This window comes from Lipotes vexillifer, unplaced genomic scaffold (assembly GCF_000442215.2).
Source record: "Lipotes vexillifer unplaced genomic scaffold, Lipotes_vexillifer_v1.1 scaffold71, whole genome shotgun sequence".
Classification (NCBI taxonomy): Eukaryota; Metazoa; Chordata; class Mammalia; order Artiodactyla; family Lipotidae; genus Lipotes; species Lipotes vexillifer.
Window position 1 is genome coordinate 7,927,510 of NW_006793703.1, and position 25,218 is coordinate 7,952,727.

At 47.7% G+C, this 25,218-nt stretch overlaps 1 protein-coding gene across 1 annotated transcript in view; it reads right to left on the reverse strand.

Moving 5' to 3' along the window:
• Positions 1-252: 252 nt before the first annotated feature.
• The window catches only part of TRPV5 (transient receptor potential cation channel subfamily V member 5), a 26,400-nt gene continuing 1,434 nt past the window's right edge, over positions 253-25,218 (reverse strand). Inside the window, exons 2-15 of the mRNA XM_007466639.1 lie at positions 24,328-24,425; positions 24,065-24,187; positions 23,457-23,594; positions 23,067-23,165; positions 22,746-22,921; positions 22,217-22,363; positions 20,023-20,235; positions 8,702-8,788; positions 8,519-8,595; positions 8,103-8,268; positions 7,833-7,899; positions 5,880-6,148; positions 1,334-1,440; positions 253-556 (exon numbers count right to left, since the gene is read on the reverse strand). Coding sequence (XP_007466701.1) covers positions 256-556; positions 1,334-1,440; positions 5,880-6,148; positions 7,833-7,899; positions 8,103-8,268; positions 8,519-8,595; positions 8,702-8,788; positions 20,023-20,235; positions 22,217-22,363; positions 22,746-22,921; positions 23,067-23,165; positions 23,457-23,594; positions 24,065-24,187; positions 24,328-24,425 — 2,068 coding nt within the window. The 3' untranslated portion in view covers positions 253-255. The remainder of the gene's footprint in view (positions 557-1,333; positions 1,441-5,879; positions 6,149-7,832; positions 7,900-8,102; positions 8,269-8,518; positions 8,596-8,701; positions 8,789-20,022; positions 20,236-22,216; positions 22,364-22,745; positions 22,922-23,066; positions 23,166-23,456; positions 23,595-24,064; positions 24,188-24,327; positions 24,426-25,218) is intronic.

The following is a 25,218-nucleotide window of genomic DNA, read 5'->3' on the forward strand; positions in this document are numbered from 1 at the left end:
TGAAAAGATACCCCCTTTTCCCAAGATGTGGGACTTCCAAGAAGACAGAAGATATGTGGGGCCCTTTGCTCATCCCTAGATGCTGATGTGAAGGGCAAGGCATGGATGGCCTTTAAGAATTATTCTGTCCACCCTCCCAGGATTAATGGGCATGAAGGTCAGATGTTTGCATAGGCAGCGTCTCTCTCTCTCTCTCTCGGCCCCCCTCCACCCCAGGCCTACCTGGAGTCGGGAGGGGAGTAACAGGCGTCCTAATCATATGTGATAGACACTTTCCTCTCCATCCCCCTCCCCAAGGTCCAGTCCAAGATTCAAGTGTCCCAGGGTGTTGCGACGAATGATCTCCCAGCCTCGGTGACTGCTGCTGCTTCGAGATGTGGTCCGGGACAGGGAGGGAGTCGGGAGGGCCAGGGAGGCTCTGGCTAGAATCCCACTTTCAACCACAGAGGGTTGTTTCTCAGAAAGATGCTCACGTTCTTCCTCCTTGTCTGAGCCCTTGAAAGCTTCCACATAGCGACGTACTCGCAAAGCATTCTGATCTTGGTTGGTCTCAACTCTGAGGAGGGGAAAAGGGGACAGGACTCAGCTGAACTGGGGAGAGATGGGCCATGGGGAGCAGCAGAAGTGAGCGGGGCACAGCTGGGAAACAGGAGTGAGAGGAAAGGGGGAGGAAGTTAGCCTCGTTGAAGCCAGAAGACCCTCTAGGATCAAATGAAGGGAAGTAGAGGGAGATGGAGGATAACTAGGAGAGAGACCCAAAAGGCTGTGCATTCAGGATTCGGAGGGTAGTAGGGCTCGTGTGGGCGTGTGATGGTGGGGGGAATGTGGGTGAGTATGAGAGAGAAAACAGAGCCAATTAAAAGATAAGCGTGTCGTCAGGATGAGAAGATGCAATTCAGGAAATAAATGAGAGAGGAGAGCCAGGCCAGGAGATGAAGGTAGAGTACGAAGGAGCAGGTTAGTTTCAAGGCTAGACTAGAAGCTTCAAGAATGTACTAGAAGTGGGCGTCAGGTGGAAACAAGACTAGACCAAGTTGGGTAACCCATGCCCACATTCAAGCACGGACTCATATTCTTAGCCATTCGCATTACTGCCCTTATGTACTCATAGCCTGGCATCAGCTCTCAGCATTCTTTGCACCCCTCCACTTCAGCTCCACCCGCCTCCCCCACACAGGCTAACGCAGTCTCGCTTTACGGAGTGATGACACCTCCTTTGGGTGCAATTTGGAATCTCAAGAATGGAGAGGAGGGTCGTAAATGTGGAACCCGTCACCCTTGTTCCCACAGCCTCACACTGGTTGACGGTTCACACGTCTACACTGTCACTCACCGCAGGAACCAGCGGTCCCCCAGCCCGTACTTGTACCCACAGATGCCAGAGCGAGGCCACAGGGTGCGAGGCATCTTCCTCTCCAGCATCACCGTGGTGGCCACGACCTAGGAGGAACCAAGAGATAGAGGAAGAACGCAGAAAGAGCCATGAGGTTCAGAGAACCCTGAGGCTACTGACAGAGGGAACCAAAAGGAACCTGTGGGATGAGGACACCAGAGATCAGTGGAGGTGACAGCCACCTACCCATCCCCTAGCCTGTGGGAGGTGCCACGCTACCTGCCTTACTCATCACCCGCTATAAAAGGAGAGGATATTTTATGAGTGCTTTGAATAAAACAGTGACCCCTGCATTACTATTCAGATTCTTGGAAAACTAGTCACTCCAAACTAATCTCATTTCCTTTTTTTCCGTATGAAAGACATAAGCCAATTATCTTGATTTAAATAACATGATTAAATAGAATCTCTATGATCTTGGGGATGAAATGCTGCTGCTGATGTTGAGGGAATTTGCAGCAAATTCAATAAATACCCATATGCTAAGAGGGAAAAGGGTGCGTAAATGACTCCAAACTGGGCAGGGAAAATCTTAGTGGCATGTCACATGTTCTGTCCTTTGCCCAGCCCTCATTAAGTACCTCTGTGAAAGACAGAAGACAAGCTTATCAAATATGTCTGAGACACAAAACTGGGAGGGACACGTAACATACAAGATAACAAAGCAATATAAAAATGATCTCACCAGACTGGAATGCTGGTCAGAAACCCCTAACATGAAATTTAAGTAAACCAAATGTAAGGTCCTACATTTATGTATAAGACTAAAGTATCATTCGAAAAGACACATGCACCCCAATGTTCACTGCAGCACTATTTACAAAAGCCAGGACATGGAAGCAACCTAAATGCCCGTCAACAGAGGAATGGATAAAGGAGATGTGGCACATATATACAATGGAATACTACTCAGGCGTAAAAAAGAACAAAATAATGCTATTTGCAGCAACATGGGTGGACCTAGAGATTGTCATACTGAGTGAAGTAAGTCAGACACGGAAAGACAAAGATCATATGATATCGCTTATATGTGGAATCTAAAAAAAAGGGTACAAATGAACTTATTTACATAACAGAAGTATAATCACGGATGTAGAAAACAAACTTGTGGGGAGAAGCGGATAAGGCAGGGAGGGAGACTGGGATTGACATATACACACTACGATGTATAAAAATAGATAACTAATAAGAACCTGCCGTATAGCACAGGGAACTCTACTCAATGCTCTGTAATGGCCTATATGGGAAAAGAATCTAAAGGATGGATATATGTATATGTATAGCTGATTCACTCTGCTGTACAACTGAAGCTGACAACATTGTAAATCAACTATAGTCCAATAAAAATTTTTTAAAAAAAGACTAAAGTGTCTGTGTTAAGTACAGGAAAAACGATAAAGGAGCTTAGCTAAGTCAGTCATGTAACAAAGATGCGGGGGTTCTAGTTGATCATAAGCCTAGTAAGAGCCCATTGCATGTTTTCTAAAAGACCTGACGCCATTTTAGGTGCTATTTATAGTATAGTGTCCAAAGCAAGGACAGGCATGACCCCTCTTCATGCTGCATTCCTCCAATCATATCAGGACCATTCTAGTTTTGAAAGGCCCAGGAGGTCTGAACAGAGGGTCAGTCAGGATGCACTGGGCTCAGGAAACTTGATTAATTGAAAGAACTAGGAATCCTCAAAGTAGCTCAGTTCTCCACTTTGCCTTCTGCCCCGTCTTTCTCGGTACTCCACACTTCTCTTGGCCTTCTCTCTGTTTCTTAGCTGCGCTGAGTTCCCTCCAACCTCAGGATTTTCTCTTTTCTTTTCTTTTCTTTTTTAAAGATACGACTTCTTTATTTTTAATACAGAAATTTATTTTATTTATTTATTTATTTTTGGCTGCATTGGGTCTTCGTTGCTGTGCGCGGGCTTTCTCTAGTTGCGGCGAGCGGGGGCTACTCTTTGTTGCGGTGCACGGGCTTCTCATTGCGGTGGCTTCTCTTGTTGCGGAGCACGGGCTCTGGGCACACGGGCTCAGTAGTTGTGGCTCGCGGGCTCTAAAGCACAGGCTCAGTAGTTGTGGCGCACAGGCTTAGTTGCTCCACGGCATGTGGGATCTTCCCGGAACAGGGCTCCAACCCACGTCCCCTGCACTGGCAGGAGAATCCCTAACCACTGTGCCACCAGGCAAGTCCCCAACCTCAGGATTTTCAATCATTCTATTCCCTTTCCCTGGACAGCACTTTTTCTTTATCTTGGAAAGGACATTTCTTGTTCTTCTTGTGCCATCATTCAGCAGCCCCCGCCACCTTCTTCTGGTAAGAGAACCCAGCTTTCATTTAGAGAATCACTCCTTCTCTACTCTGAGTCCATCAGTTAGCGTAGACTGGACTTCACACGGCCCTGGTTACTTACTCTATTCTCCCCCAAACTCCACCACCACCACCACCACCACCTGCGCCTATGATCAAACCTGTTGCAACGAGATGGGTTCGGGGGGCAGGGGGAGATGCTCTTTTAAAAGCTACAGATCCACAGCATCGGGAGGCACACAGAATACAATAAGAATGGGCCCTTGGAATTTGGAACACAGTGCACCTGCTCATTCCTTTGTAAGTTTAGAGCTTCTCTAAGCTATCTCACCAACATGATGCAAGAGACTGACTTCAAAGAGGACAAAACAGAGAAGAACAGAAACTGAAGTATAAAATGGAGATCCAGACTCTGGCCAGCCATGTCTAAAGCTGATTTAATTCCTTAAACTTTCCAGTTATGAGGCTCAACACACCCTCTTCCCACCGCCCATTTTTTTTTTTTAAGTCTATTTGAGTTTGGTTTTCTGTCCCTGTAGCCAAGAGTCCCAGTGGATGCAAATCCTAACCTCCATCCCTTCCCCTCATTCTTCTTAATTGACTAATTATTACCCATGTCTAGGGGCTCATCTTAAATGTCACTCCATCAGGAAAGCATTTCCTAACTTTCTAGTCAAACTCCTCTGTTGCCTCCTGTTTTTAGCATCTTCACATCTCTATGACACGTTTGCTATTCTAATTGTACAGCTTTCTGTGAAGTCATTCGTTTAATGTCTGTCTGCCCAGCCAGACGGCAAGCTCCATGAGGGCACAGACTACATCATCATGCCTGTGTCCCCAGATCCTAGACATTTTCAAACAGGCTCTAAATAATTATTGCTAATGAATGAAAAGTCTGAGGGGATAAATGATGACTGTCTTCAAAGATCTGAATGGTGCTCCTATGGGAGAGTGTGTTCTGCATTATACGAGAAGAAAACACTTGGGCCAAAGAGTGGAATTACAGAAAGATAGGTTTCAGCTCAATGCAATATGGACTTTTCTAACAACAAAAACTTTTGAAATATAAAAAAGCTCTCTCCTTCCAACCTCTACCCAAATCCACATGAAAATAAGATCCGCATCAGCATTAAAGAAGATACTGACTGATCCTCTGACCAATAAATGAGTATATGTTGGGTAGGAGCTCACCTAGAGGACCACTAAAGGCACTTCCAACTCTAAGATTTTATTAGCCTATGATGATATAAGGAAAAGATTATGGAGAAACAGTTATAGAAGCAAATAGAAGATAAGGTCCAAATTAAAAACTAGAACATATAAGAACAAAACAGTTTCTGGTTCCCACTGGATTCAAGGTTGGCTCCTGAATCTACCCTTCCTCTGTGCTCTTGGCTGTTGATCCTAACCCTATCCTACCATCCTACACTCTTTTAGATAAAAAAAAGACTTTTGGCTAAAAGTCCCCTCCATCTATCCAAAAGTACCTCTGTTGAGGTGACAGCTCCACGGGGTTGTTCCGTGACTCTCCTAACAGTCATCTACCGTGGCGTATTCCACTTTGATTTTTCTCTCCATCCCCTGCCCCTTAGTAAGACTAACACTAATAACAATAGCCAGGACATGGAAGCAACCTCGATGTCCATCAACAGTGGAATGGATAAAGAAGATGTGGTACATATATACGATGGAATATTACTCAGGCATAAAAAAGAACAAAATAGTGGCATTTGCAGCAACATGGATGGACCTAGAGATTGTCATACTGAGTGGAGTAAGTCAGACACAGAAAGACAAATATCATATGATATCACTTATATGTGGGATCTAAAAAAAGGGTACAAATGAACTTATCTACAAAACGGAAATAGAGTTACAGATGTAGAAAACAAACTTATGGTTACCAGGGGACAAGGTGGGGAGGGATGAATTGTAAGTATGGGATTGACATAAATACACTACTATATATAAAATGGATAACTAATAAGGACCTACTGTATAGCACAGGGAACTCTCTACTCAGTACTCTGTAATGGCCTATATAGGAAAAGAATCTAAAAAAGAGTGGATATACGTATAAGTATAACTGATTCAATATGCTGTACACCTGAAGCTGATACAACATTGTAAATCAACTCTACTCCAAAAAAATGAAAAAAAAAAAAAAGACTAACACTAATGAACTCACCTGGGCCCTCCAGAGCTCATCCTGTTCATGGGCCACCCGCCAGTGTGTGTCGCCCATCATGGCAATGAACAGGTTGAGCATAAGCAGTGTGGCGATGATGGCAAAGGCAAAGTAGACGATGCTGAACATGTAGGGCAAGTTCACATCGTAGTTGGCAGGCCCATCGATGATGGTGAGGAAAAGCTCAAAGGTGCTGAACAGCGCCATGGGATAGTCATAGAATTGCCCCAGGTTGGATGGGTCCTCTGTCTGGAAAATGATAAAGAACGCTGCTCCGCCCACGAAGAGGGCATGGAGATCAGGAAATGGGGAGTTATCACAATAAGCACGGGCCTGATCAGCATTCATTCTTACCTCCAGTATATATCTCCATACATTTACACACAAGCACATATATGCACACAGGCACATAAATGTAGAATTACGCATCTAAGTCACATTTTCCCTGCGGACCTGGCTAACCCTCAGATGTCCTATGACCAAGTTTATCATACCAGTAATCCTCAGAGTTTAGCAAATATCTATCGAATCAATATAGTATATGTCACCTAACTGGGTTTTACATTTTGGAACCAAATATTTAAAAGGCAAGTTGTTACAAGAATGCATGGAATCTCCACCAATTTTAAAGAACTGAGCACATGAAAGGGCTAAAAGAAAAGCACCTTTAAAAAAAATCTCAGTATCCTCTAGATAACCATCCATTACTCTGAGATTTCCTGGGTGAGCTTGGACCATCATAAAAAAGTTTTCCCTGCTCAGTGTGTAGCCTACTGGATGGTACTGGGCATCCTGGAAACTCACTACAGCGTTAGAACCTCTAAAAGACCCATCTCTGTGTGGGGAACGGAACTATAAATAAGGTGACCCCAAGAGCAGAACTAGGGTCTATGACAAAGCATGGCTTTGCAACAACAAAGAAGAAGAGATGGTTTAGGAGATCTACAGAAAACGACTCTGTCATAGTTCCTCATTTTGCCTAAGTGTAGCTGCAGGTGGAGCAGAGGGTGCGGAGGAAGGGTACATGAGGAATCCTCCAAACAGGCAGCCTATCAAAGTTTGACCCTCTCAGCGTTCAGATCTTGGTGTAGTGTTTCAGTCTACTGTTTCGTGGGAACCCCCATCAAGCAGGGGAATGCCTAGGACAGGCATGGCGTCCTTTGTACTAAAAGTCATTGTCTTTAGGGCTGTGGGTCTTCACGTGTCATCAGGTGCATCCACCTGTCTTCTGGAGGTTCAGCTGCAGACATGGAGGACTGGGTGAGCCCTGCTGCCTTTTGTTCTTCCTGCCTTTCCCTAAGAACTGTCTTGCACTCATTCGTTTGTGCTCTCCCTCCCTCTGCTCTGTCTGTTCTGTCCCGGATGTTTCCCCTCCTCCTCTCTCTGGCACCCTCCCCCTTGGTCCGTGACTGGGTCCCCACTGGGCAATTCTTCTTTCAGCTTCTCTTCACAGCTCTTCTGCTTTCCTTTCTCATTCTTCACAATCTCCAAACCCTTTTTCTATTCCTTTCTTTTCTTTCAACTCTGACCACACATAGGGGAAAAAAGGGCACCTTATGTGCTAGTGAATGCTTTTCGTTTCTTCTTCTGAAGTGTAAACACAGTAGAGTTAAATACTAGACTTTTTGCCTATGGCACCTTTCACGACTGGCCAGTCTTTCTTGTTTAATAGTCTTCTCTCTCCAAAGCCCTTTTTCTATCTCTCCTTTAAAGATCTTGCAGGGCAGTTAGTCAACATGAAGGTTATTGGCCCAGAAATTCAGACCACATGAGTCTACTCTCTAGGCCAACCTGAGTGACCCAGATCCTAAGAATGCGAGTGTGTTTTTTGATTCACCTTCCACCAGGGGGGAAAAGAAAACAAAGGGGATTGCAAAGGAGAAATAACTGAGAGCAAGAGTAAGAGACAACTTTCTGGAGAACTGGATCCGATGATCTGATGGAGGCTCTTACCTGAGGCAAATCCCACAATAACCACAGCCATCAGCCAGCAGAAACGCAACAGATCTCCGAAAATCATCTACAGGAAACAGAGAGGGGAGGGAGGGTGGAGGGATCCTTTCTCCACCTGCCTCTCTGCAGCTACTGCCGATAGACTGGAAGTCACCGGAGTTCCACCAGGTCCACTCCGAGCAGCATTTTCCTTTTTACTCCCACTCCCTCCCTCTGTCTGGGAAAGGTCCAATGTCTGAAGCCAGAGGAAACTCTGGGGAAAGCACTGACCTTCTGGATCATGATGGTGAAGGGACCCAGCATCTGGAATCCTCGAGCAAAGTACATAACACTGCACCAGCCCAGCACGAGGGCGAACGACATGGGCACCACCTCCCCGTTGGTGTTGGAAAGCCGCATCACCATGGTCACCAGCACCAGCGAGGCATAGGTGATGCTGGGGGGAGAGCAGAGAGGGGGGAAGTGAGAGGAGCACTGGAAATATGCTAGGTCCCCTTCAGCATGGCACCGACTTACATGGGACCCAAACACTCAGGCTCAGTCTTCATAGCTAAACACATACACCGTCTCACACACACAAGCCTGCTAGAGAAAAATCCCTGGGAGTGAGGGTCCCAGAGAGGGATTGGGAGACCTGGGACATTTCTGGCAAGGGAAGGCAGGGGGCTGGAAGGAAGAGCACTCACGTGATGACATGGAACGGCCCCCCGAGGACAGTCTGTCCAAAATAGCGAGAGAAACCAACCCGGAAGATATCCGGGATCTGGGAAAAGGCCAGGAAAACAAAACAAAACAATGATCGATATAGACTTCAGTTCAATCTGAGGCCTCAGGTGGGTGGCCTCCGCCTGAGCGCAGCTGCACCTCACCTCTAGGAATAGGATGATCACAGCCCCGAAGACCGTCATCAGCTCCCCCACCAGCCGGATTTTATCCTGCTGAGTCACATAGGCCTCCTGCGGTGAGAAATTCAGGATAAGAAGTGCTTTCTGATAGCCTGAGAGTCAAGTCCTTTTGAGTAAGTGGTCTAAAGCAGCTCAACTCTATCCAAGGTGAAGGAAAGCTCCCCTTACCAACACCATCAACAACCCCCACCCCCACCCCGTGCCATTGTGGCTCAGTCTGTGACCAGGGCATTAAGTAACCAAGGCATCAGTCTAAGTAACCAAGGCTTAATATACATATGTTACATATGCTAACAACTTGAGTAACCACCTAGCAAGTCACCTCTTATATATATGTTGTGAGCAGTTATTTATGATGATGTGTGTACTGAGGGGCTGAGGTCACATTTCAAAGCACCAAGTTAAGAAGGCTAAACCAACAGGAAGAGGTATTAGTGGTTTGGGCTGATTTCAGCTAGGCTGAAAGGCCAGCTTTTCCAATCTCGTTGCGGTTCCCAGCAAGTAGAATATAAACACATCATAGCATTCAGGTTCCCGTATGGACCCAGCACCTGTTATAGCTCCAGTGAAACCTTGAATCAGTCACTAAAACTCCCTGAGCCTGGGGTTTCTCATCTGTAAAATGGAACCTATAGTGCTTACCTCCCAGGGTTATGGTGAAGACCAAATGAGATGTATTTGGATGTATTTTATAAACCACAGAGCGCTATAGATATATTCATTGTGGTTTTATTATGATTGGGCAATATAGCAAAGGGCTAAAGACAATATATGGATTTTAGTTTTGAGGAAGGGCCCTGCCTTATCCGAGACAGTAGGAGTAGAAGGTACAGTCCTAAGGTCAAGATGGAATGAAAACCACCCACCACCCTCCTCTGCACATGTTACTTCACAGGAAAAGGCTTGCAATATTACCCAGATATAGCAATAGAATTCTACAATAATGCTCCTTAACTTTTTTGAAGTTATGAGCCCATCTGAGAATATCATAAAGACCACAGATCCGCTTTCCAGAAAACTGTGCTCATATATACGTAATTCTCACGTGAAACTATACAAACAACTCCAACCCATTCGAGTACCCCTTGGACTTCTGGGAACTCTATTCTCCACGGTCGCATCTCTGAATTGTGCACCGAAGACAGGAGTTGAGAGTCCCTGAGGATGATCTAAGCTGGGAAGGATGTGATCCCTCATTAAGCATGAGAAATGCTAATCATCTCTGTCCTGCCGATAAACTGGAACCTCTCAGCATCCCTCTGCAGGTTACTTCAGCAGTGTACACCCTGGTCCAGTGAGAGGCATAGCTTTTGAAATAGGAAGAGATGCTATGTAGTGGGAGGTGATCTATGGTACAAGGAAGGCAGCCACCAAGCATCCTGTGGCCTCTCAGAGGGTGTGTGTCAGCTCAGAAGAAGCCAAGGATATAGTCTTTAGGGAAGAACAGGACCAGACTTACCAACAGGTGGTGGAAATGTTTCAGGTAAATCATATGGGACCAGGGAAGACCAGAAAAGGAGTTGGTGACTACGTATCTAGTAAACAATATGATCTAACAACCTGTGACTAGATATCAATTCCTTTGTTGTTGTTGTTTAAAGAACTGATGTTCTGTAAACTTCTCTGACGTTTACCTCTCTTGAGAAACCGGCAAATTTTATTTTATCATATAGTGGGACATTTCCCTTTTGCCTTGCTTCCAAGGAAGCTCAGCGCTCTCTCGCTCTCTCGCTCTCTCGCTCTCTCGCTCTCTCGCTCGCTCTCTCTCTCTTTTATCCCCAGCTCAAACAACCATCTTTGCATCCCCTCTCCTCCAACCTAAAATTCAGATCATGGGTCTGGTGATCTTAATGTTCCTACAGCATCTGTCTTTCATTGTAAAACAGGCCAACTCCTTTTGAGAATCAGGTTGTAGTATAAATAATAAGTTCATTAACTATAGGAACAAAATAACATTAAATATAGAAATAAAATAACGGCATCCGTGCCATATATGTATCTGTACAAAATTTTTAAACCTTTAAAAAAAACTTTGGACCTTGGTTGCATTCGTCTGGAAAACTGCCACCAACCTTTTTCCTTGGCTCAACTAAGAAGAAAAGGACTGCACTAGTTGGCCAGGAGAGTTGTGGGAACCAGAGTGCCACTACAGGAAAGCGAGAGAGTGGCATCAGCTTTCTTCCTCAGGAGATGAAAAGGCAAAACCCTAACTAATGGAGAATACTGGGGACAGTTTTGGTTACCGTAATCTCCTTCTGGGGCTGCCCCTCACCAGCACCCCTTTGTTTGTTCAACGGGTTCCTTTACGAGTAGGAGTTCCCCTGCTCAAGTTCACCAGTGAGTAACAGAGGTGTCCAGAGACCCCGGGCTTTTGTCTCTGCTCCACCTGGGATCCGATTGCCCTAAAGTAGCTGCCTCTGCCACTCTGTCCCCAAAGGTCCTCTATTTAAAAGCAGAATGCCGAGTGCCACAGTCTCCTGCGAGCCCCCTTGCTTGCTGCTCTCCAAGACACAGACCCTACAGTAGGGTTTTATTTTTTTTTTAATTGCTCTCTGGAAAACAAAAGGTAACATACACGTGCAAAAGTTGCCATGAAAATAATGGTAGTTCATACAATTCAGCAGCAAAAAACCCCAAACGATCCGATTCAAAAATGGGCGGAGGACCTGAATATAGACATTTTTCCAAAGAAGACATACAAATGGCTGACAGGTACGGAAAAGGTACTTAATGTCACTAATCATCAGGGAAACGCAAATCAAAACCACAGTGAGATATCATCTCAGACCTATTAGGATGGCTATAATCAAAAAGACAAGAAATAACAAGTGTTGGCAAGGATGTAGAGAAAAAGGAATCACTGTACACTATTGGTGGGAATGTAAACTGGTGCACCCACTACAGAAAACAGAACAGAGGTTCCGCAAAAAATTAAAAATGGGACTACCACATGATCCAGCAATTCCACTTCTGGGTATACAGCCAAAGGAAATGAAAACAGAATCTGGAAGAGACATCTGCATTCCCATGCAAATTTTAACATCAGTCACAGTAGCAAAGATATGGGAACAAGCTAAGTGTTCATCAATGGATAATGGATAAAGAAGATGTGATATACACATATATACACACACACATATATATAAAACGGAATATTATTCAGCCATGAGAAAAGAGGAAATCCTGTCATTTGTAACAATATGGATGGAGCTTGAGGGCATTATGCTAAGTGAAGTAAGCCCATCAGATTAAGACAAATACCTCATGGTATCACTTACACGTGGAATCAAAAAAAAAAAAAAAAAAAAAAGGAAAACCCCCTGCCAGGGCATGGGGGTATGGACAAAATAAGGAGAGGTTGGCAAAAGGGTACAAAATTTCACCTATAAGACGACTAAGGTCTGAGGAGCTAATGGGAAAACAAGGCGACTATAGTTAATTACACAGTATTATACAATTGAAATTTGCCAAGAGAACAGAACTTATTCTCATCAAAAACAAAAAAGGTAAATATGTGAGGTGATGGATGTGTTAATTAACTAGATAGGAATCCCTCCACAATTTATACGTGTATCAAATCACTGCGATGAACGCTTTAAACATCTTACAATTTCATTTGTCAATTACACCTCATTAAAGCTGAAAAAATAATGACAGTAGTGGGCTTTTAAAACGTTTTTCTTTTCTTTGATTTCAAGGGGAATTCTAGCGGTTCACACTCATATGTAATGTTGGCTCTCATTTGGAATAAATACTCTTTTCAAAGTTGAGAAAGAGTTTAGTGTTTTAAAAAGGGACAGGGGCAGGCTTCCCTGGTGGCGCAGTGGTTAAGAATCCGCCTGCCACTGCAGGGGACACGGGTTCGAGCCCTGGCCCGGGAAGATCCCACATGCCGCAGAGCAACTAAGCCCGTGCGCCACAACTACTGAACCTGCACTCTAAAGCCTGTGAGCCACAACTACTGAACCCGCGTGCTACAACTACGGAAGCCCGCACACCTAGAGCCCGTGCCCTGCAACGAGAAGCCACGGCGATGAGAAGCCCACGCACTGCAACAGAGAGTAGCCCCCGCTCGCCGCAACTAGAGAAATCCCGCGCACAGAAACAAAGACCCAATGCAGCCAAATAAATAAATAAAATAATAAAAAAATAATAAAATTAAAATGGACAGGGGTATTGAATTTTAACAAATGACTTTCTAATGTCTGATGAACTGATAATAAGAATGCCCTCTTCATCAACCACCCTTGCCCCTCTAGAATTAAACCCTAAACTCAAAGTGGTAATGAGTTTTTCTTTGAATTTTTTAGAAGTTTATTCTTTGGGGATTGTATTCAAGATTTCCTGTCTACAGGGAGAGACTGATCTGCAGCTTTCTAGATGTGTGGTTCTTATGAAAAGGTTTCGGGATCGAGGGTATATTTAACAAAGTGAATTAACAGAGACACTCATTTTCAAGGTCCCGTTCATTTAGCCTCCCAGTTCTTTCAAATGCTGCCCTGGCCCTCAATCCATAGCACCACTGCCTTAATGCAAACCCATAGCACCCTGCACCCAATCCCCCCTCACCTCGCTTTCGGACTAACCTTTCTCAAATGCAAATATCACCCCATGGCTTCTCTGTTTAATGCCTTTCCTAGTTCCACCATGTCTTTGGAATAAACATGAGGGGGAGATGGGAGTGATGGGTATTCTCTAAATCCTTATCAGAGTAGAAATTCCATAGCTAATGTCTAAATTTAATTAATGAATAGAGATAGAAGTGCATTATTCAGCAGTGCAGAGGTGACAACAGGGGTGAAGAACTTAAAAGAGGTAAACACTGGTTGCCGTCTGATTTTTAAATCATGGGCGGGTATTCCTTTACTCAGAAGTGCTTATAGTGAGATAGGAATAGAAGATAAGACTCAAACTACCAAGCGTGATGTACAGAACCCTTGCTGGCTGCACGTGTGTTCTTTTACTTAGAAGTGTGCATTGTGAGATAAGAATAAAAAATCAGACTCAGACTACTGAGCATGACGTACAGAACCCTTGCTGGTCTGGCTCCTGCCCTAGGTCCTCATGCTCTGTGTGAGTTCTGGCCACGTTGAATTATTGTTGTTAAGTCAGGTCTTCGTGTGGACTGTGACCTTTTCTTAGAATGCCTGCCTCCACCACATTTTTCTGGTTCACCCTCAACCTCAAGACCCAGGTCACAGCATTCCTCCTGGGTCTCCTTTCCTGCCCCTCCATGGCCAGGTCAGGTGTCTCCCCCTGCAGGATCACGGTGCCGGTCTCTGGTTACAGCCCTTCCCCAGCACACTGCAGTCGTCTGGACAGTCCACGTCTCACCAGGAATCTTAGAGCTTCCTGAGAGCAGGGACCTCTAACTTCTCTTTTTATCCACAATGCACACACAGCAGATGCTGCATTCATAAGAAAGGAAGGAAGGAAGGAGACAAGGGAGCAGGTGAACAGACAGGTGCATGCTGAGCATGATCTAAGAGTTGCAGAAGGGAGGTAAAAGGGAATCAGGAAGTGGGAGCCAGGAGGCAAATGGCGGAAAGGATGACAATGAAGTGGGCTTGTCTGCAATTTCCAGATTCCTAGTTCAAGGTTGCCCCAGCAGGCTCAGCTAATAATGCACTGAGAAAATACTCCCCTCAGCCCCTTTAAAAAATAAATGTCAGGGCTTCCCTGGTGGCACAGTGGTTGAGAGTCCGCCTGCCGATGCAGGGGACGCCGGTTCGTGACCCGGTCCGGGAGGATCCCACATGCCGCGGAGCGGCTAGGCCCGTGAGCCACGGCCGCTGAGCCTGAGCGTCCGGAGCCTGCGCTCCGCGACGGGAGAGGCCACAACAGTGAGAGGCCCGCGTGCCGCAAAAGTAAATAAATAAATAAATACATAAATAAATAAATGTCATTCAACAATGACTGGAACCCTTTACCTCTTTACATGGCTTAGGATTTTAGGAGTTGTCCACAGCCAGATCCCCTGCGGAGGCTGACAGGTCCTACTTTGCTGAGAATTGGCCAAAAGAGAGTGTTTTCACTTACCAGCTGACTCAGCTCACTGTCTTGAAGGAAGTGCCCAGAGAGGGATGGGCCTAGCTGAGCCTGGGTACCACTGTGGGGAAGGGTGGGAAGCAAGTGTAACCACGAGGAAGGGGGAACACACCGGAAACAATTGTCAAACCCCATCCGGGACCCTCTTTTTTCCCCAAGATTCTTACAGAGGAATTAAGCTCCCAGAAAGAGACCTGCTGGTTCCTAATGAAGAGTTACTCTCATCCTCTAAACTGTGCAGGGGCTCCTAACCAGGCCGCCCATCAGAATAAGCTGGGAGGCTTTGTTACAACACACGTGTCCAGGCCAACCCTGAGGACTCTAATTCAATTCGTTTGGAGCAGGGACCCAGCATCTTCTGTTTTTGGATGTAAATGTTTCTGCCACATACCCCCACTTGAGAACCACTGGGCCAAAAAGAGAGCAAGATCTCCTGGTTTCCATCTAAGTCTACTTTCCAAGGGCTTATTCCATGTCCTAGCCCCTGTGTTTTCTCAGGAAGATGAACTTGGGAAAGGTCTGCTCGTTCCTAAGGAGTCTTTACCCATTCCCACAGAAGCAGGACGCACCCTATCCACCAAAAAGTTAATCACATCAAAACCATGGCCTAGTATCAGAACTAGAGCCCAGACAGTAGCTCAGGAGCTAGAGGCTGGAGACAATCCCAGATCTGGACCCCCACCCCTGCTCTCCAGCGTTCCTCATCTTGGCAGGGAACTATCAGGTGTGCCCAGGTACAGGTGAGTGTGCCAGGCCCTGGCTAGCTCTCAAAGCTTGGAGACATGAGTTGCTCACGCAGTGAATCCTCCAAAGAAGAAGCCTGGAACTGAGCATTTCACTCTGGAGGGAGAAATGCCTGGCTTCGTATTCAAGGTTCTGAAGTGACGCAGACCAGAACCCCGACCCCAGCGCTGCCCTTACTAGCTGAGTGTCTCTACCGAAGTATTAATTGACCTCAGAGTCACCATCTTTAAAATGGTGATCATAATTTTATTTACTTACTAAGGTATCTATGAGGATCAAATGGTGTAATGCTTTGTCATCTGAAATGTGGTCCACAGAATCACAATGTCAGCATCACCCAGCCGTGAGTCAGAAATGCAGAATCTCAGGGCCCACGCCAGCCTTATTCTTAGAAACTGCATTTTAATAAGATCTCAGAAGCACTGGTAAATGCACATCAAGTGCGCAAAACAAACACCCAGTAGATGTTATTTTTATCTACCAGGCTTCCTGCTTCTCCTCACCTCTGTCTTGTCTTTAATTTGCTGTGCTTGTTCCAAAGTGAGTTGGTTAGGACCCCTGAGTAAAGCAGTACAGAGTTGGAGATCAACTGGGTTTTCAAATAGCTGTAGTGCTTTGGACTGTCGAGAGCGTACGAGGAATTGTGATGTGTAGAAAAAGCAAACCCACTGACCGTGACAGGTCGAGGATGATTTAAAATAAATGGAACCTATGAGTCACTCCTGCCACGTCCTCTCCCTGACTATCTACATCCCATCCACTGTGCAGCAGTGATGAATTTACCTTTGATAAGTCCCCTGATGCCAACCCCTTCTCTCCGTCCCCCCATCACATCCTGAGGCCAATCCACCATTATCTTTGCTCGCTGAACTGTAATAGTCTCTTAACTGGTCCCCCCACATCTTCCCCGGCCCCCTCAAACCTGTCCTCCCCCCTACAAACAGAGACATTCTTCTGAAACAAAAGTGTTATCAAGCATCTTGCCTGTTTAAAATCTTTCTGAGCCTTTCACTACCTTTAGGATAAAGAGTAAAATCCTCAGTATGGCCTGCAAGGTCCTGTATGATTTGGGAAAGTTTTGGGAAAGATCTGCCAGGACAGCCTCATCTGGAGGCCCCTGCCCCAGCTCCCTCTACTCTAGCCAATCTTCCTTCAGTTCCTAGACACTGGCAAGGGTCTTCCTGCCTCAGGGCCTTTGTATATGCATCCTCTCTGCCTAGAACTCACTTTCCACCTTTAATTCATACCCACATCTTAGCTCAGTTACCTTCGTCAGGGGAGCCTTCTCTGACCTCCCAGAGTGCCCAGGCCCCTGTTATAAGCTCTCTCAGCACGCTGTTTTCTCATCATAGGAAAAAATCATGTGAATTGTAACCATCACAGGTTGCAATATCTATTCATGTAATTAATGTCAACCAGTCTGGAAGCTCCAAAAGGGCAGAGGTTACTTGCGTTTTGCTCAGACCAGGTTGAATTTCCAACACTTACAGCAATGTTCAGGCCCCACTAGGCTCTTGGTGATTACTTGTGTAGTGAATGAATTAGCAAAGTGATTTTGGGAAAAGGGCAGCGGAGAGATAAAGGAAATCTTCAAGACACAAAAAGGAAATCTGATGATGGGAGATCAACGCCCTCTTGCTGAACAGCAAATCAGGGCTCTAAATGATCAGAGTGATCGACTTCACACTGGAAAGCTGAGTAGATCTCAAAGATGAAGCCAGAAGCTCTCAGTCTGAGCTAAGAATGAGAATCACTCAAAGAATTTCTTAAAAATACCATTGCCTGGACCTCAGCTTCAGTCTTTCTAATGTATCAGGTGTGGGGCAGCTTAGGAACCAGTACTTTTGCCAGCCTCCCATGTTTCTAATGTGTAGTCTTGGTTAAGAACTACTGATCTAGCAAGAGATAGGATCTGCCCAAGGTCAAACAGCTATTTGGTTTCAGAGTGAGGACTCAAACCTAAGCTGCCTAATCCCAGACTTTGAACTTTCTGCTCACCTGGAAACCTAAGAGAGCCAGGACCACAGTGCACGGTGTCCTGCCTAAACCAAGTAGACACTGAATGGAGACAGAAAATGAACTCTAATTAATTATAGAGCTCTTGGGAAACCCTGGAAAAGCATAACTTTTATGGCTGAACAATGAGGCATCTTAGAGTGAAGACACTGAGATATCTCCAAAACTGCACAGAGATAAACTGACTTTACCCTCATATATGTCTGCTTTTGTGTAGCTTGTGCCACCTCATATAAATAAAGGAGTATTTTCTTTCATTTCAACTGTCTTGAGATGGTGTTCTGGGCTACTCTCATGGAGCCCAGTGACTTTTCTAGATCCCATGAGACCCAAAGAGGAAATCCTACAGTGACCGAGAGCTCCATATGTCCAGATTTATTAATGTAATTGGATATAAAAGTATTCATTTAACTAAGAAAAAGCTCCATGGGCTAATTAATGTGGCGACAGTTGCATTCATTAAGTCAAGACCCTGTATTGGTACATTTTCATTTGTCTAAGACTTTCAAAGCAATAAAAACGTAGAAAAAAAGAATTTCCCATTATTTAACAAATGTGGCACATCATGAAAGCAGAATCTTTCAAGTCGCGGTGATGTGTTTGGGAGCCCCCGATCTCATCCCGACTGACTTCCGACTGAGTAAGAGGAGCTCAGGGGTTCCATCAACTCAGGACCAAGGCTCAAGGGGCAACGTCAAAAGACACAGACCTTCACTGATGTTCTTTGCTATTCAAACCTCTTAGGGCAGCCTTCTTAAGTCCACTCCCCCACCAGGAAGAGAATATTTGAAAGTCAGGAGTCTTCTATTTGGGCCAAAGTGGCTTTAATCGAAGTGGAAGGCAGAAGGGTAAAAATGCCAAAGGGAACAAGGAAGGAACAGGAGAGCCAACAGAAGGAAAGTTCGTGCACTCAGCTATAATTATGCTTCACCTAGTCCTGAGGCAAGGGGAGGGATCTCCTAATAATAATTTAGACTATCTGGGTCAAAGGAACAGGTCTGTACATAATTAGTCCTGCCCCAAAGAGAAAGAGACACACAGGAAGAAAACTCAGTGGTAATCAGTTGCTCAGCGTCACCCAACCCTCAGGTTAGAAGGCTATCTACAGTCTAGATCCAGAAAATCCCCCAAGTAAGTTTGAAACAAAGGAAGGTTGGGAAAAAATGCATCTGAGGAAATCGAGCCAAGAACGCTGGAGAAGTCCAGCCACCCCCATGTTTACCCGTCCCCTCCGTTGCTAGTCCCTCGCCTGTCTCAGCTGGCCACCCCTTAAATGTCCTTATTTCCCGTTGGGTGGTCTCCACACCAGGGACAACCTTCATGTCTAGTTTGAGATGCATGGAACACAACCTCCCCTGAGCACGCCTCTGCCCGCCTCTAACAAGGCAGCCCCACCCCACTCAGGCCTGTCTCCTCCAGGCAGCAAACCCTGCTTTGTGAGAGACAGAGGTTCTGGATACGACAGCACACTGTATACCTACCGAGAGGAAAGGTATGGAGCACGGAGTGTCTCGACCTACTGCAGGATTCAGTGAGGCTCTTCACCCTGTTCTCTCTCTGTGCATCCACTCTCTTTGGTCTAACTTGACTCAGGTTCTTTGCTCCTTAACTATCCCAAACTACCCCTCTTCCAAGTCCAGGTTGAGCTATACCTGTGGCTGGCCCATCCTGCATTGGGCATAAGTCTCCAGTCATCAAGCTCTTACTCGCCTGGCAAAATTCTTCCTCCTCTGTCTTTTGCTTTCTTTCCACATGCCTTCACTCCCTTTCAGCTATTTTCAGGTCACTAGGACAAGAATTTCGGTTACCTATTAAACGAACCCAGTGTTGAATGTATATGCCCAGAAGTATGCACAAGAGTCTGCTGCTTCTGTCATGCCAAGGGGTTTGCTCTCTTCAACAGCAGAGCCTGACATCTACTCCACACCTCTACTCAGTCATCCTCACCCCAGGTCTCTGAGGGTGACCCACAGAATGACAAGCCCACAAGAGTAGAGGGGACCCAGTCCAGGCATCCTCCTGCAGCACACCTGACAGGTGGCCAGACAGCTGACACATCACTGCCAGTGTGCTCCTATTGACAGTGCGCCCTAACAGACCAGAAACAGACTCAGAAATGGACCTGGAGCACAGTTTTCTTCCCTTTACAACAGCACGGTTTCTGCCGAAGGTCACATTTACAAACGTCTGGTCCTCTTTGTAAATGACAAGGAATTTTACAAAAGTATGACGTTTTTAATACCAAGCATTCTTTCAAAGTTCACAAGAAAGCCATCGCTCCCTGGAGAAGCCCACTCTGACTCACTGAGCCCCCACTCTGGCCCCCTTCTCTCCCTCCTAATTTCTATCTGGGCGGTCAGGAGCCTGCCCCTGCCGGAGCCAAGTGAGTGGTATCTTTCCCAGGTAGCGTGCTTCTGGTTTCCAGCGCCATCACCCCATGCTAGCAGCTCCCTTCATGCCCTTTTGAGAAGAGTCACCTGGAGCAGCTTCTGCTGGAGGATGGTGATGTCTCGGGAGTTTGTGCGGTTGCCACTACGGGACTTGAGCGGGCGATGGATGCAGCACATGGTAAAGCAGATCATATAGAGCACGTACAAGGCCCCCAGGATGCAGAAGTATGGCCGCCCATACTTCTTCCACTTGAAGGTCACCAGCTGTTTCACTGGGGTCTGTTCCAGGATCTGGCGAGCCTGCCACGGAAGAAAAGTGCAGCTGGGGGCGACCACCGTAGCGAGAAGCAGCACTGGGTTTCCCACTGGGTCCCACATGGGCAGGGTCACGATGAGCGTGGGCATCACGCAGGGTCACGATGAGCGTGGGTATCACGCAGGGTCACGATGAGCGTGGGTATCACGCATTCAGTTCGTCTGTCATTTCTTTTACAGACAACCAGTCAGCCTCTACCGTACGCTAGGCCTCACGGTAGTGCTGCAGATAAACCATGACAGAAGTGAACACCAGGACCTACAGCACCACAGAGGCTCTGAAGGATGAGCCGTAAATGGTTGAGTGAAGGGACAGCTAGGCAAGGTCATTCCATAAAGTAGCAGCAGTTGCCAAGGCAGGAAGGCGCGAGAAGACACTGACAGATGAGGTGTGGCTGGGGACATGGCAGAACCTGTTGGAGGGGTGGGCAGGGGTTATCACGGGTGAAACAGCTAAGGGCCAGATCATGGCACATCGTGAATGCCAAAGTAAGGAGCTGGGCTTTGTTTTCTGAATGCAACGGAAAGCAATTGGAAGGTTCAAGCAAGGAGGCAGTCAGATTTGCTCTACAAGTATTGTGGACCCGAGAGGAGCAAGAGAGGACACAAAGAGTGGGGAGTGGCCATAATCTCAGCCAGGTGGGCTAGTGCTCGGATGTAAGTAGGCAGTGAGATGTTAAAGATGCTCTGAGAGAGGATGATGGACAGCACAACACATCTGAGAAGGTAGGAAGAGGCAAAGTCAGAGCGTAGCTGGCGTGAGTATTCACTAGCAGAAAGAATACCTTTTCCATTGAGCCTAGAGGGAAGGAGAGAGACGGTGGGCAGTTTCCAGATCTGTTGGGCAGGACAAGGCAGGAAGCTGAAGCAGCTCCAGCCAGAGAGCCTCTATTTGCATCATAATGAACGGATCTGGGTCTCCTCGTAGAACTGAAGGCGAAGGCAGTGAGGGATACAGAAGGGGCTAGAAAGGAATTTTGAGGGAATAGAATAGCTGACCAAGACAAGAATAAAACCCGTAGCAGAACACTGAGAACCAGCTGAAATCAGAGACCAAGGATTTGTGGTGGCACAATCCACCAGACGGACTGGGGTTCCAATTCCTAAGAAATCCTGCCCTGACGAAGTTCATACCAACCAGCCACTCACCTTTTCCTCTGTTCAGTAGTACCAGTGATCACCTGAGTTGGGCTCTAGAAGGGTTCCTAGGAAATTGTCAGGTGGCAGATACACAAGGGGAACTACATTTCGCCACCGTCTTGGAGGTTCCAGAAAACACAAACGATTTTCTCCCCGCTATAAGTCTTCAACAAACTTTCCTTTCCCTCATATCACTCAATCCAGAACTGTCTGAATGACCCACGTGTTTTTCCCTCTCTGGAAAGCTCTCTTTTTCTTCGTCTTCCTGGTGATTCCCAACTCCTCCATGAAGCCCCAGCTCAAGCACATACTCTGTGACATCTTCTCTGGTCTATCCAAGCCAAGATAAACCAACCTCCATCCTGCTGCCACTGTGCATAGTACAGACCCTTATGATGCTTTATGTTGTACCCTATTACAATTACTGAGGACGGGGATGGGCAATTGACAAAGTTGATTGAAACGAACTGTGTTTTATTTATTTCTGTATTCTTAATTCCTGGTACAGTGGCTGGGACACAGCAAGAAGCTCAATATGCTGAAAGGATGAATGAATGAATGAATGATAGGAAGCAATTTCCATTTGGAGAGTTCCTCACATGCAATGTTAGTATGAGAAAGGTAAGTGGAAGGAACCAGAGCTAAGCAGAGGGAGAGTGGAGTTAGGAAAGGGGTGTCGATTGGCATTTTCTCCCAAAGGTCCCAGGAGTCCGTCCTCATCTCCATCTATTACAGGGCAGGGAAGTGTCTGGAGCCCAGGATCTCAGCAAATGGACAGGCTCTGCACGGACACCCGACAGCTCCTGATTCTCCATGGTATCCATACCTCTCGCTTCTTAGAGGAGACCACAAGCTCTAGAAATGACACGTCCTCTCCCCAGGAGTCGATCTCCGTGAGGTCGTAGAGAGTGGAGGTCAGCGGCCCGCACATCCACTGGATGTGCTTCCGCTTCTGCATCAGGTGCTGGAACATCTGTGTGGACAGAGGGGTGAGGTGCGGGGGTCAGCGCATAAGGAGCAGGTCGAGGGCAACAGCATGGTCGCTTACTCCTTGGGACTGATGGAGAGCTGAGAACTGACAAGGCTCTGTTGACATGAACCTTTTAATTTTTTGGCTACCTTTCCTTCCCACAAACCCTATAAAGATCTGAAAGAGAACAGGCAAGGGGAGCAGAACTCTGGGTTACCGTAGCAGATATTCTCAAGTAAGATTCTCGAATCCTCCTGAGTCAGGAATTTCGGAGGCTGAGGATTTTAGTGATGGTGTTGGGAGGTGAGGGACCACCACCCTTCTGGAGAGTTTTGGAAAAAGGGTCATGAGAAGGACACGGTGGGATTGGGGGAGGGTCCCTCACCGTGGTGTTGCCCTCCACTCCAGCCAGCTTGAAGGGGGTCAGGCCCTGGTGATTGGGCACGAGGTCCAGGGACTGCAGGTGGTCCCCGCGCCCGTCGTAGGACAGCAGCAGGTTGTACATCTGGCAGGCAAAGGTTTTGCTGGGCTGGAGGACGAGGATGTGCAACACTGTGTTTCCTGGGGGAGGACACGGGCTGTCACGTGGCCACTGGGACTAGAGTCCCTGATGCTCCCCATGCCCCCGCCCCCTGACCCGGGTGGACCTGAGGGCTGTCCCGGCCCCTCCTCTGCAACCCAGCTCCCCCTCCAGCCCGGCTCTCACCCAGGGAGTCCTGGGCCCGGATGTCAGCGCCGTGCTCAATGAGCAGCCTCACGGTCTCCTCGCTGCCCATGCAGGCCGCAAAGGACAAAGGGTGCTCCCCTGGGGGTGCAGAGGGCCCCGTGGCTTGAGGGTGCAGGCTGGGATGGGCAGTCTCTCCAGGGGACTGCCTCTCCCTCCCCACATCTCAGCTCTGGGCCTGGGGACGCTTGTCAGCAGAACCAGAGGCGGGGACGGTGCAGAGGGGGGGCCCTGCGTCGGGGGTTGGTTCTGGCCTTCAGCCTTAGGAGGGCGGACCCCTCCCAGCTTGCCCCGGAGTGGAGCCCCCTCAGCCTGCCCTCCCTTTGCTCTTGGCCCCGTCCCCACCCCCCCAGCCCTGGCCCTGGCTCTCACCAAAGTAGACGAGGTTGTGGGGACTGAGGCAGAACGCTGAGCCTACCGCCCTTGCAGAGACACTGGCCCCGTGGGCGAGCAGGGCTTTCACCAAGTTCACGTTCTGGTTCATGATGGCCATGTGCAGTGCCGTCTGACCTGGACAAGAGAGCCCTCAGTCATGGGGTCTGTTCCCGGTTCTCTCGGAGACACAGCATCCACCTGGCTTACAGGAGATCCCTGACAGATCCTTGCATGGATTTCTGCCCTCGACTCAGCAGAGTGGTGTGAGACTGAGAACAAGTCATCCCTCCAGCAGTTCACTTAGCTGTCCCCCCCTCGACTACTGGGGGTGGCATATAAAGGTAATCACTGTGCTGCTATGAAAGAAAGAGAGTTCTGTCCTTCAGGGAACATGAAAGGAGATGAAGGGAAATAATAAATGGCTCAAGAAGGTCACGGATACCCAAAGCCAAGACCAGGACCTTTGCCTTCCTTCCAACTCAAGGGAGACCTTCCTGAACCTCCATCACTCCTTCCCCGACCTACCCTCTGAGGCTCATTTTAAGAGATGACTTCAGACCTTCTCCTACCTGTGTCCACCTTGAAAACCCATTCAGGCTCCTCACCTACAAACGGCTCACAGATGGTGGGCTCCTTGACCAGCTCCGGGGCAGCCTCCATCAGCACCATGGCGGCCTCCAGGTTGTCATAGAGGGCCGCCACGTGCAGCGCCGTCTCCCCCAGGGCTCCTGGAGTGGAGGGAAACACGAGCATCAGACACTTCCCAGAGACACGCTCCAAGGCCCCTTTGCAGGAACCCTCAGAGCCCTGGGTAGGGGAGGGGCAGGGGCTTCTGCCCCATCGCCATCACATCAAACTCTCATCCCACCTCGTTGCCGAAAGTCACAGGTTCGGTCCAGCAGGAGTTTCTTCAGGACACACAGGTCGTTGTCCTTGGCTGCCCGAAGCAGAGGAGACTCTCGAATCCTGGGAGAGGAAGAACAAGAGTCAGGAAGAGACAGAATGGCAGAGAGGTCAAGGGCAGAGAGGAACAGAGACAGTGTGCGCCTGGGACAGACACGGGTCCCACAACATGTGCAGTGACCCATTGCAGCGTTGCTTCCTGGACTCTAGCTGGGGCAAGAGCCTGTCCCAGGGTCCCCGTGTGGTCACATCATGCCACTTCCTCCCACGTGGGGGGCCTCGTGGCTCAGCTGAAAGAGGGGTGGCGTCACTGAGGGAGGAGGGCCTGGGCCACGGAAGGAGTGGGCCTGGTGGGCCTGGCCGAGTCGGTCTAAGCTGAGTAAACGTTTCGGGAACTTGGGGATCTAGAGCAGGTGGGGGAAAGGGAATTTCTGCCCGATTTCATCCCTGCTCCCAGGCCTGCTGGAGCAGCTCTCTTTAGCCAAGGGGAGTTTGAGAGACCAGAAGGGGCTGAGAGACAGACCAGCTCTTAGAGCTAGGAGACTTGGGAGCTGCCAAAGTTCTGACTCTCCTGGGGGCTGTTTGGATACACACTCCTGCTCGGGGGAGGGAGAGTTCTGAGGTGGGCTATGAAGGATCTATCCCTCCTATGGTTACCCTTAGACTCAAGCATCTAAACACGCTGCTTGTAACTGAGGAAGGGCGCAGCTGTGAGCTTCTCTGAGCATGTGCATCTCGGGGTGGGTGGGAGGAGCCTGTGGAGATATCCATCCTGTGGTACCTCTGCCGGTTAATCTTTGTTTCTCCCCCACCTGGGTGAGCCAAACAAGAGATAAAGCTGAAGCCGATTCCTGCT